The sequence below is a fragment of the Phyllobates terribilis genome, unplaced genomic scaffold (assembly GCF_046119375.1).
Source record: "Phyllobates terribilis strain yellow unplaced genomic scaffold, ASM4611937v1 Scaffold_8__6_contigs__length_399053987, whole genome shotgun sequence".
Classification (NCBI taxonomy): domain Eukaryota; kingdom Metazoa; phylum Chordata; class Amphibia; order Anura; family Dendrobatidae; genus Phyllobates; species Phyllobates terribilis.
The window spans coordinates 188559306-188571988 of NW_027362768.1; the positions used below are offsets into that span (position 1 = coordinate 188559306).

The 12683-nt window shown below is 45.7% G+C and overlaps 1 protein-coding gene across 10 annotated transcripts in view; it reads left to right on the plus strand.

The window, feature by feature from the left end:
- NEXN (nexilin F-actin binding protein) overlaps nucleotides 1-12683 on the plus strand; it is a 62368-nt gene that overhangs the window by 26888 nt on the left and 22797 nt on the right. For 6 of the 10 annotated variants that reach the window (XM_073643941.1, XM_073643937.1, XM_073643936.1 and 3 more), the window contains exons 2-4: nucleotides 7962-8044; nucleotides 8958-9149; nucleotides 12176-12257. In XM_073643941.1, the coding sequence (XP_073500042.1) occupies nucleotides 8018-8044; nucleotides 8958-9149; nucleotides 12176-12257 (301 nt within the window). In that variant the 5' untranslated portion in view covers nucleotides 7962-8017. The remainder of the gene's footprint in view (nucleotides 1-7961; nucleotides 8045-8957; nucleotides 9150-12175; nucleotides 12258-12683) is intronic. The other 4 variants (XM_073643943.1, XM_073643939.1, XM_073643942.1 and 1 more) reach the window with 1 other exon arrangement.

The window sequence follows — 12683 nt, forward strand, 5'->3', positions numbered from 1 at the left end:
TATGGCACAGTTTATATGGGTGCTGTATGACAGTAGTGGAGTATGTATGGCACAGTTTATATGGGTGCTGTATGACAGTAGAGGGATATGTTTGGCTCATTTTATATGGGTGCTGTATGACAGTAGAGGGGTATGTTTGGCTCAGTTTATATGGGTGCTGTATGACAGTAGAGGGGTATGTTTGGCTCAGTTTATATGGGTGCTGTATGACAGTAGAGGGGTATGTATGGCTCAGTTTATATGGGTGCTGTATGACAGTAGAGGGGTATGTATGGCACAGTTTATATGGGTGCTGTATGACAGTAGAGGGGTATGTATGGCACAGTTTATATGGGCACCGTATAACAGTAGAGGAAACTGCATGGCACCATTTATATGGGCGCAGTATAACAGTAGAGGCAATTCCCACTGTAGATGTACTATATGTCGGCACTGTATTGCACTGGTAGTCCCCTGTATTTGCCTCTGATATGGTCCGGAGGCTCAGCAGCTCATCTTGTCACTATTTGGCTCCTGGGTCCCTCCGGTCTGATTTCTGGGAGTTTCTCTGCTGCGGCGGTTCTGTGATGTTGAGGATTGTAGTATTATTAGCAGTGTGAATAATATTTCTATATCACGGTTCTGTTCATTACTCCGGTCATTCTGGGAGCAGAGCTCGTCATACTATACATGCAGTGCGTGGGTTGTTTTGTTTATAGGACTTCATTAAATTCTACAGAACGCAGATCAAGAAAACTAGAGAAACAGTCAGCAAGTCTCCAATATGGGCGCACGGAGCAGTTATGGCATTAGAGTACCGCAGAAAAACTGGTGGCTCCGTGGTTAGCTCTGTGGCTCCGTGGTTAGCTCTGTGGCTCGGTGGTTAGCTCGGTGGCTCAGTGAATAGCTCGGTGGCTCAGTGGTTAGCTCTGTGGTTCAGTGGTTAGCTTGGTGGCTCAGTGGTTAGCTCTGTGGCTCAGTGGTTATCTCGGTGGCTCAGTGGTTAGCTTGGTGGCTCAGTGATTAGCGCTGTGGCTCGATGGTTAGCTCGGTGGCTCAGTGATTAGCTCTGTGGTTAGCTCGGTGGCTCAGTGATTAGCTCGGTGGCTCAGTGGTTAGCTCGGTGGCTCAGTGATTAGCTCGGTGGCTCAGTGGTTAGCTCTGTGGCTAGCTCGGTGGCACAGTGATTAGCTCTGTGGCTCGGTGGTTAGCTCGGTGGCTCAGTGATTAGCTCGGTGGTTCAGTGATTAGCTCTGTGGTTCAGTGGTTAGCTTGGTGGCTCAGTGGTTAGCTCTGTGGTTCAGTGGTTAGCTTGGTGGCTCAGTGGTTAGCCCGGTGGGTCACGATTGTTTCTTTGCAGCGTTTGGGTCCTGGGTTCTAATCTCACCAAGGATGACATCTGCAAGGAGTTTGTATGTTCTCCCTGTGTTTGCGTGGGGACAGTGGTACAGTGCAGTGGTATATGAAGGTGCTATAGAATCAAGAAGTAAAATAAACATAGAGAAAACATCGAATTCCTGGATCCTCTGTGATTAAACAGAAATAGTCTGGCTTTCTTTCTTGGACGCCATTGAAATCAGAGGAGTTTTTACTCTCTGATCTGTTCTGGATGTCAATGGTGCTCAATAAATAAATCCGGAACGTTTTTAAATGATGTTACTTTGTAGCCGGAAAGACCTGACACATCCAGCTCTGCTACATCAGTGGTGACTGCATTATAAATAGCGCAGCGCAGATAATATTGTTGGCAAGTGCTAAAAAAATGTCTGAGTGATTGGTCTGACAGAGTACAGGAATCTGGAGGCTGCAGCAGAGACAACGTGAGATAAGGCAGGAATTCAGGGCCGCAGCTGATAACGTTTCCGATTGGTGGTAAATGGACGACTTATGGACTCTGGCGTCTGTTCATGTTAAAAGGAACCTGTCGAGCACCATCCTATTACTGACACTATGGCTCTATAGGTCCGAGCGCAACAAAAATGACGCCTGTCTTGTAGTCATCCGATGTGCCAGCGCTGAGAAATCCAGCATTGAAGCCACTAAGCCTGGAAGTGCAATGTGGGCGTGTCAATGTAATGAGTGCAGAAACACACCTCCAGTGCACTTCTAGGGTAATTTGCATATGGCTTCAATGCTGGATTTCTCATCAGTGGCATATTTGATTACTACAAGACAGGTGTCCTTTTTATTGTTGTACCAGAACCTGTACAGCCATGCCACTAGTGTCAGAAGTAAAATCACCCTGACAGGTTCCCTTTAAGACAGACAGATGTGTTAGAATTGAACATGTATCATAGTGTGAACTGAGCCCGGGAGCTGCAGTACCTGAGAATGGCCACTACCCAGAGTATGGAGCTGCAGTACCTGAGAATGGCCACTACCCAGAGTATGGAGCTGCAGTACCTGAGAATGGCCACTACCCAGAGTATGGAGCTGCAGTACCTGAGAATGGCCACTACCCAGAGTGTGGAGCTGCAGTAACCGAGAACAGCCACTACCCAGAGTATGGAGCTGCAGTACCTGAGAATGGTCACTACCCAGAGTATGGAGCTGCAGTACCTGAGAATGGCCACTACGCAGAGTATGGAGCTGCAGTACCTGAGAATGGCCACTACCCAGAGTATGGAACTGCAGTACCTGAGAAGGGCCACTACGCAGAATGTAGAGTTTTAGTACCTAAGAATGGCCACTACGCAGAGTATGGAACTGCAGTACCTGAGAATGGCCACTACCCAGAGTATGGAGCTGCAGTACCTGAGAATGGCCACTACGCAGAGTATGGAGCTGCAGTACCTGAGAATGGCCACTACCCAGAGTATGGAGCTGCAGTACCTGAGAATGGCCACTACGCAGAGTATGGAGCTGCAGTACCTGAGAATGGCCACTACCCAGAGTATGGAGCTGCAGCACCTGAGAACGGCCACTACCCAGAGTGTGGAGCTGCAGTACCTGAGAACGGCCACTACCCAGAATATGGAGCTGCAGTACCTGAGAATGGCCATTACCCAGAGTGTGGAGCTGCAGTAACCGAGAACAGCCACTACCCAGAGTATGGAGCTGCAGTACCTGAGAATGGCCACTACCCAGAGTATGGAGCTGCAGTACCCAAGAACGGCCACTACCCAGAGTGTGGAGCTGCAGTACCTGAGAACGGCCACTACCCAGAGTGTGGAGCTGCAGTACCTGAGAACGGCCACTACCCAGAGTATGGAGCTGCAGTACCTGAGAATGGCCACTACCCAGAGTGTGGAGCTGCAGTACCCGAGAACAGCCACTACCCAGAGTGTGGAGCTGCAGTACCCGAGAATGGCCACTACCCAGATTATGGAGCTGCAGTACCTGAGAACAGCCACTACCCAGAGTATGCAGCTGCAGTACCTGAGAATGGCCACTACCCAGAGTATGGAGCTGCAGTACCTGAGAACAGCCACTACCCAGAGTATGGAGCTGCAGTACCTGAGAAGGGCCACTACGCAGAGTGTGGAGTTTTAGTACCTAAGAATGGCCACTACGCAGAGTATGGAACTGCAGTACCTGAGAATGGCCACTACCCAGAGTATGGAGCTGCAGTACCTGAGAATGGCCACTACGCAGAGTATGGAGCTGCAGTACCTGAGAATGGCCACTACCCAGAGTATGGAGCTGCAGCACCTGAGAACGGCCACTACCCAGAGTGTGGAGCTGCAGTACCTGAGAACGGCCACTACCCAGAATATGGAGCTGCAGTACCTGAGAATGGCCATTACCCAGAGTGTGGAGCTGCAGTAACCGAGAACAGCCACTACCCAGAGTATGGAGCTGCAGTACCTGAGAATGGCCACTACCCAGAGTATGGAGCTGCAGTACCCAAGAACGGCCACTACCCAGAGTGTGGAGCTGCAGTACCTGAGAACGGCCACTACCCAGAGTGTGGAGCTGCAGTACCTGAGAACGGCCACTACCCAGAGTATGGAGCTGCAGTACCTGAGAATGGCCACTACCCAGAGTGTGGAGCTGCAGTACCCGAGAACAGCCACTACCCAGAGTGTGGAGCTGCAGTACCCGAGAATGGCCACTACCCAGATTATGGAGCTGCAGTACCTGAGAACAGCCACTACCCAGAGTATGCAGCTGCAGTACCTGAGAATGGCCACTACCCAGAGTATGGAGCTGCAGTACCTGAGAACAGCCACTACCCAGAGTATGGAGCTGCAGTACCTGAGAAGGGCCACTACGCAGAGTGTGGAGTTTTAGTACCTAAGAATGGCCACTACGCAGAGTATGGAACTGCAGTACCTGAGAATGGCCACTACCCAGAGTATGGAGCTGCAGTACCTGAGAATGGCCACTACGCAGAGTATGGAGCTGCAGTACCTGAGAATGGCCACTACCCAGAGTATGGAGCTGCAGCACCTGAGAACGGCCACTACCCAGAGTGTGGAGCTGCAGTACCTGAGAACGGCCACTACCCAGAATATGGAGCTGCAGTACCTGAGAATGGCCATTACCCAGAGTGTGGAGCTGCAGTAACCGAGAACAGCCACTACCCAGAGTATGGAGCTGCAGTACCTGAGAATGGCCACTACCCAGAGTATGGAGCTGCAGTACCCAAGAACGGCCACTACCCAGAGTGTGGAGCTGCAGTACCTGAGAACGGCCACTACCCAGAGTGTGGAGCTGCAGTACCTGAGAACGGCCACTACCCAGAGTATGGAGCTGCAGTACCTGAGAATGGCCACTACCCAGAGTGTGGAGCTGCAGTACCCGAGAACAGCCACTACCCACAGTATGCAGCTGCAGTACCTGAGAATGGCCACTACCCAGAGTATGGAGCTGCAGTACCTGAGAACAGCCACTACCCAGAGTATGGAGCTGCAGTACCTGAGAAGGGCCACTACGCAGAGTGTGGAGTTTTAGTACCTAAGAATGGCCACTACGCAGAGTATGGAACTGCAGTACCTGAGAACGGCCACTACCCAGAGTATGGAGCTGCAGTACCTGAGAATGGCCACTACCCAGAGTGTGGAGCTGCAGTACCCGAGAACAGCCACTACCCAGAGTGTGGAGCTGCAGTACCCGAGAATGGCCACTACCCAGAGTATGGAGCTGCAGTACCTGAGAACAGCCACTACCCACAGTATGCAGCTGCAGTACCTGAGAATGGCCACTACCCAGAGTATGGAGCTGCAGTACCTGAGAACAGCCACTACCCAGAGTATGGAGCTGCAGTACCTGAGAAGGGCCACTACGCAGAGTGTGGAGTTTTAGTACCTAAGAATGGCCACTACGCAGAGTATGGAACTGCAGTACCTGAGAATGGCCACTACCCAGAGTATGGAGCTGCAGTACCTGAGAATGGCCACTACGCAAAGTATGGAGCTGCAGTACCTGAGAATGGCCACTACCCAGAGTATGGAGCTGCAGCACCTGAGAACGGCCACTACCCAGAGTGTGGAGCTGCAGTACCTGAGAACGGCCACTACCCAGAATATGGAGCTGCAGTACCTGAGAATGGCCATTACCCAGAGTGTGGAGCTGCAGTAACCGAGAACAGCCACTACCCAGAGTATGGAGCTGCAATACCCAAGAACGGCCACTACCCAGAGTGTGGAGCTGCAGTACCTGAGAACGGCCACTACCCAGAGTGTGGAGCTGCAGTACCTGAGAACGGCCACTACCCAGAGTATGGAGCTGCAGTACCTGAGAATGGCCACTACCCAGAGTATGGAGCTGCAGTACCTGAGAATGGCCACTACCCAGAGTGTGGAGCTGCAGTACCCGAGAACAGCCACTACCCACAGTATGCAGCTGCAGTACCTGAGAATGGCCACTACCCAGAGTATGGAGCTGCAGTACCTGAGAACAGCCACTACCCAGAGTATGGAGCTGCAGTACCTGAGAAGGGCCACTACGCAGAGTGTGGAGTTTTAGTACCTAAGAATGGCCACTACGCAGAGTATGGAACTGCAGTACCTGAGAATGGCCACTACCCAGAGTATGGAGCTGCAGTACCTGAGAACGGCCACTACACAGACTAGGGTGCTGTGTTATTCCAGCTCCATCCACAGATTGGGTGGCATCGGCGCTGACAACAACAGCTGATTGGGGGGGGGGGGGAGTCAGCACCCCCCACACACACACAAACTGATGGATAGGTCTTCAATATCATAGAGTTAGCTAGCCCCTTTAAGGGAATGCATCACCCGTTTTAGTATTTTTTGTTAAAACCAGACAGTGAATTATATATCATCTTTCTTCCATGTTTTTATTTTGTGATTGTTTTACTAGGCGGGAGGAGGAGATGAGCTGTGACAATATCCATAGGAGACTGTTGTGGGCATGCTCTGTGACCTGTGCAGGGAGGAGGAGGAGATGAGCTGTGACATTATTCACAGGAGTGTTGTGGGCATGCTCTGTGACCTGTGCAGGGAGGAGGAGATGAGCTGTGACATTATTCACAGGAGTGTTGTGGGCATGCTCTGTGACCTGTGCAGGGAGGAGGAGGAGATGAGCTGTGACAATATCCATAGGAGACTGTTGTGGGCATGCTCTGTGACTTATGCACAGGTCACTGTGCAGTGAGGAAGGAGAGATGGGCTGTGATATTCTTCATGGGAGAATGTTGTGGGCATGCTAGACTAGATGAGGACAGGTACTATATGCAAAAAAGCTCAGAGCAGCCAAAGCAGAGACCCATCTGTAGACGGCTGTTTCATGGTTTTCACCCCTCATCAGTACAGAGCAGGCTAGTTGTTTGCCTTAGAAAAGCTCGGGGGGGGGGGACATTCACTTTCATTGAGGAAACTCAACTCAGTATAGAGAATTTTTTTTCAAGGCCCTGCTCTTTATTGATGAAGGGCAAAAACCCTGAAACAGCGGTCTACAGATTTGTGTCTGGTTCGGCTGGTCTGAGTTACTTTGCATATATCCCTCCTTCCCCAATGCAGCATTGCCTTCAAAATAAGTAATGCACGTACTTTGTGCATTTAATAATTTTACATTTGGGTTTCATTAAAAATTCTGCACCTTTTGTTTCTTCTCCTCTCCGTGAAGCCGCCGCCGCCGCCAGTTCCCGCTGTCTTTAGTACTTTTTCTGTTGACACTCCTGACTTTTCTCTCCTATCTCGTTAACTTGCTTCAAACTTATGAGGAGCCGAGTGCAAAACTTCAAAAGGAACAATGGGGATATTAAACACCAGACGCCCCGTGAATGTGCAGAGCGCCGTTCAATCGTTCTTTTATACAAAAATGATATAATTAATCGAACGACTTCATACAAACACAGGCGACTATAAACCAGCTGCGTGCACCACCACATAGTCACATGGAAATCCTCTTAATATTTTTGGATTTTTAGGAAGCGTTATTGTGGCTTGGCGATTTTTCAGGAAGCCATTGGGATGGGCTGTGACTTTGTAGTATATAGTCTGGCACAGGGGGAATGGCGGAGCCGTCTACATACCGCACATCTCATCCATGAGTGATCTTACATGTTAAGAATCCGCACCTCTTCTTTAAATAGGAGAGCACTGGCCGTCATCTGTATCACATGCTTAGGAAATTAATTGCAAAGTGATTATATCGCTTATTGATTTCATAATGTCCGGTTATGGGGACTTTTTTTTTTTTTAATGCATGTATTTTGGGCTATAAATTATTTTTGCAATTTGGTATTATTAATCATTTTGCATCGTTTGCCTTCTGTAGCTGCTGTGCTGCACTGTCTATTGCCGGCTGCAGAATGAGAGAACTGAGGGTCCATCAGTGAGCTCGTATTGATGGTCTGAATGGAAAGTTTGTAAATCTTTAAACTAGATAATAAAAAAAAAATGAGTGTACAGAGAAAAGAAGAGCTTAAAAACGGTGCAAACACATTAATGAAACCCGATTGCAAACATTATTTTTTGGCCCAAATACATGCATTTAAGTAGAAAAAAAAAAAACCTATAAGGTTTAAAAAAAGATTAAAATAAAAAAGCATTAATATCGATTTCTAATTTTAGGTTGAATATTAAAGTAACCTGATTTACGGGGGAACCCCAGGGAAGGGAAAATAATCATGAATGACGTGGCCCAGAAGACTGAGGTAGGTACTTAACGTGTGTAATGGGTGTTGCAGCCGCGGCAGGTCAGAGTGCGACACCATAGGAAACCATTAGATGTCAAGGTCGCGTGATGCCGTGTAGGCCTAGCCTTATTGTGGCTAGTACAAGCCTTCCGAGCTAGAAACTTTTTCTAGTGCAACTTTTCAATTTTGTGTACGGAGCAAACTCAATTTCTAAACTTTTAAAGTTTTCATACTAGAGTCCCTAGGGGGGTGCACGTCCCAAGGATCTCCACCAATCACTGATGCCAAGGGAGGGAAGTGGTCGGCTTATTTTTAAGTGCGAGCAGAGAGGTGTATGGATAAGAAGACTTTCTAAAGATCCCAAACGGAGCTCTGCCCCTAATTGGGGGTATGCCTTATGCTTCAGCCTCTTGGTTTAAGCAAAGCTTGGGACACTGAACAGTCCCCAGATTTTTTTTTGTTCTGACTTTCCCGGTCTCCGCTAGTTTCTACTTCCTGGACATACAGGAAATGGTAGTAAATGCGAAATGCCTGCTCAGCCAATCACTGATTGAGGTGGTCAGTGCTTTGGCCAGTGATTGGCTAACAGGCATTTCCTGTGTTTTCAGGAAGTAGCGACCAGATGGGACTGAGTTGGGACTTGATAAGTGATGGATCGATGGGGAATCGATGAGTATCACTTCTTTTACTTATTTTTCTAACTAGTCTGAACCCTTTTTTAAAATATTTTTCCAGTGAACAACCCCCTTTTACCTTTACATCAGAGATGAAAAGAAACTTTTGGTCTACTTTCCCTTTAAGATCTTTCAGATAATATAATAACAATAACATGCGTTGGAAAATGCGGCTCCCGCTCTGTCCTTCCTCTCGGGTGTCTATAATTCTTCCTCTATTTCTGTCATGCTCCTTTCCTGTTTTTCTCATCTTGAAGATTTTGCTTTCTACATCTAAACCTGTCCAAAAAACCTACGTCCCAAAGCTTGCCAAGGGAGATGTAATGAATAAGTTTGAAGCTATGCAGAAAGCCAGAGAGGAGCGGAGCCAGAGGAGATCCACGGACGAGAAACAGCGGAGGAAAGAGCAGTACAATAGAGAGCGGATCTGGAACAAGCGGAAGCAAGAGGTCTCTGTGCTGCGGTGGACTTGTAGGCTAGCCGTTACATATAAGTTACATATGAGGCTAGCCGTTACATATAAGTTACATATGAGGCTAGCCGTTACATATACGTTACATATGAGGCTAGCCGTTACATATCCGTTCCGTATAAGTTACATATGAGGCTAGCCGTTACATATACGTTCCGTATAAGTTACATATGAGGCTAGCCGTTACATATACGTTCCATATAAGTTACATATGAGGCTAGCCGTTACATATACGTTCCATATAAGTTACATATGAGGCTAGCCGTTACATATCCGTTCCATATAAGTTACATATGAGGCTAGCCGTTACATATACGTTCCATATAAGTTACATATGAGGCTAGCCGTTACATATACGTTCCATATAAGTTACATATGAGGCTAGCCGTTACATATACGTTCCATATAAGTTACATATGAGGCTAGCCGTTACATATACGTTCCATATAAGTTACATATGAGGCTAGCCGTTACATATACGTTCCATATAAGTTACATATGAGGCTAGCTGTTACATATACGTTCCATATAAATTACATATGAGGCTAGCCGTTACATATACGTTCCATATAAGTTACATATGAGGCTAGCCGTTACATATACGTTACATATGAGGCTAGCCGTTACATATACGTTCCATATAAGCTACATATGAGGCTAGCCGTTACATATACGTTCCATATAAGTTACATATGAGGCTAGCCGTTACATATACGTTCCATATAAGTTACATATGAGGCTAGCCGTTGCATATACGTTCCATATAAGTTACATATGAGGCTAGCCGTTACATATACGTTCCATATAAGTTACATATGAGGCTAGCCGTTACATATACGTTCCATATAAGTTACATATGAGGCTAGCCGTTACATATACGTTCCATATAAGTTACATATGAGGCTAGCCGTTACATATACGTTCCATATAAGTTACATATGAGGCTGGCCGTTACATATCCGTTCCATATAAGTTACATATGAGGCTAGCCGTTACATATACGTTCCGTATAAGTTACATATGAGGCTAGCCGTTACATATACGTTCCGTATAAGTTACATATGAGGCTAGCCGTTACATATACGTTCCGTATAAGTTACATATGAGGCTAGCCGTTACATATACGTTCCATATAAGTTACATATGAGGCTAGCCGTTACATATACGTTCCATATAAGTTACATATGAGGCTAGCCGTTACATATCCGTTCCATATAAGTTACATATGAGGCTAGCCGTTACATATACGTTCCATATAAGTTACATATGAGGCTAGCCGTTACATATACGTTCCATATAAGTTACATATGAGGCTAGCCGTTACATATACGTTCCATATAAGTTACATATGAGGCTAGCCGTTACATATACGTTCCATATAAGTTACATATGAGGCTAGCCGTTACATATACGTTCCATATAAGTTACATATGAGGCTAGCTGTTACATATACGTTCCATATAAATTACATATGAGGCTAGCCGTTACATATACGTTCCATATAAGTTACATATGAGGCTAGCCGTTACATATACGTTACATATGAGGCTAGCCGTTACATATACGTTCCATATAAGCTACATATGAGGCTAGCCGTTACATATACGTTCCATATAAGTTACATATGAGGCTAGCCGTTACATATACGTTCCATATAAGTTACATATGAGGCTAGCCGTTGCATATACGTTCCATATAAGTTACATATGAGGCTAGCCGTTACATATACGTTCCATATAAGTTACATATGAGGCTAGCCGTTACATATACGTTCCATATAAGTTACATATGAGGCTAGCCGTTACATATACGTTCCATATAAGTTACATATGAGGCTAGCCGTTACATATACGTTCCATATAAGTTACATATGAGGCTGGCCGTTACATATCCGTTCCATATAAGTTACATATGAGGCTAGCCGTTACATATACGTTCCATATAAGTTACATATGAGGCTAGCCGTTACATATACGTTCCATTTAAGTTACATATGAGGCTAGCCGTTACATATACGTTCCATATAAGTTACATATGAGGCTAGCCGTTACATATACGTTCCATATAAGTTACATGGCTAGCCGTTACATATCCGTTACATATAAGTTACATGGCTAGCCGTTACATATACGTTCCATATAAGTTACATATGAGGCTAGCCGTTGCATATACGTTCCATATAAGTTACATATGAGGCTAGCCGTTACATATACGTTGAATATATGTTACATATGAGGCTAACCGTTACATATACATTCAGGCCACAGTGTACATATACACTGCATGCACTATCCTCTAAGTGACGCTCTTCACGACTGTCTCCTTTATTTTCTAATATGTTCCCTGTGGTCTCTTTTGAAGATCAATGGATCGGGGTATTCTCCAGTTCCTTACGTCTTGTCCCCACTTGAATCATATTATTACAAATGTACAATTAACGGACAGAACATTTTTTTTCCTATCTTTCATTGTATGCACTATTAAAACATCACTTGCATTACTTATTTAAAATTAATAATGTAACATGCCCAACACCAACTAAAGTACTAAAATACAACCGGTGGACTAAGTCCATAATGTGTGGATTTTCCAAAATTGCTGCCTAAGTAAAAGCACTATTTAGTCTAGAAATCCCGGTGCCCCTGATGAAGCTGGATTATTGGTGAAACGTGCTTGCTCACAATTATGGTGACTATCTGTGACATACATAACTATTGCAGCAATGTGAACGTTGAGAAACAGTGATCTCAATTACATTTTTTTTTGTAAAATCCACAAACTGGGGACTAAGCAGTTGAATTTTAGTAATTTAGTCAGTGATGGATATATCACATAATCAAAGCAATGTTTCAATAATGCTAGTGGAAATGGTGGAAGAAGGGTGAATATTTTTCTGTCCATTTGGACGATTGTATATTTGTCTTTATTCCCCACAACCGCTGTGGAGTCCGGACCCTGTTCTTATTGCGTTACCACTGAATGATTCTTATTCTTGGCCACCAGATTAAAGAGTTGCTAGAATCTGATGATGAAGAAGACGATAAATCGAAGCAGGTGGAAAAAGGATACGTCCCAAAGCTCACCGGTATGTCTGATCAAAGTCAAAATATGTTGGATTTTTTTTTTTTTTTTTTTACCTTTTACTTTTTGCCAGAATTTGAGTCCTTCCTAGTCGTTATTGTTCAGGACCACTGTAAAGATTAGGCTTAGATACCATGGGCAAGGGAGTAATATATAACCGTGGAAATGTCCAAGCTATTAGGAATTTACACTTATTTATGCATATTTTTCTAGGATGACGGTAAACTAAATGCTACAATTTCAGTATTTAAAAAGCAAAAAAAATGAAAAGTGATGAGCAAATTGATTCACAGGACCTTGGTCCAGCAACCACAGACCAGGCAGGAGCCCTGCGAACCGCCTTCTATCTGCCGGTATCCCCAGGTCCTCTACTGGTTAGTAGACCCGGTGCACCGCCATACATACATCATGCTGGAACAATGGCGTCGTG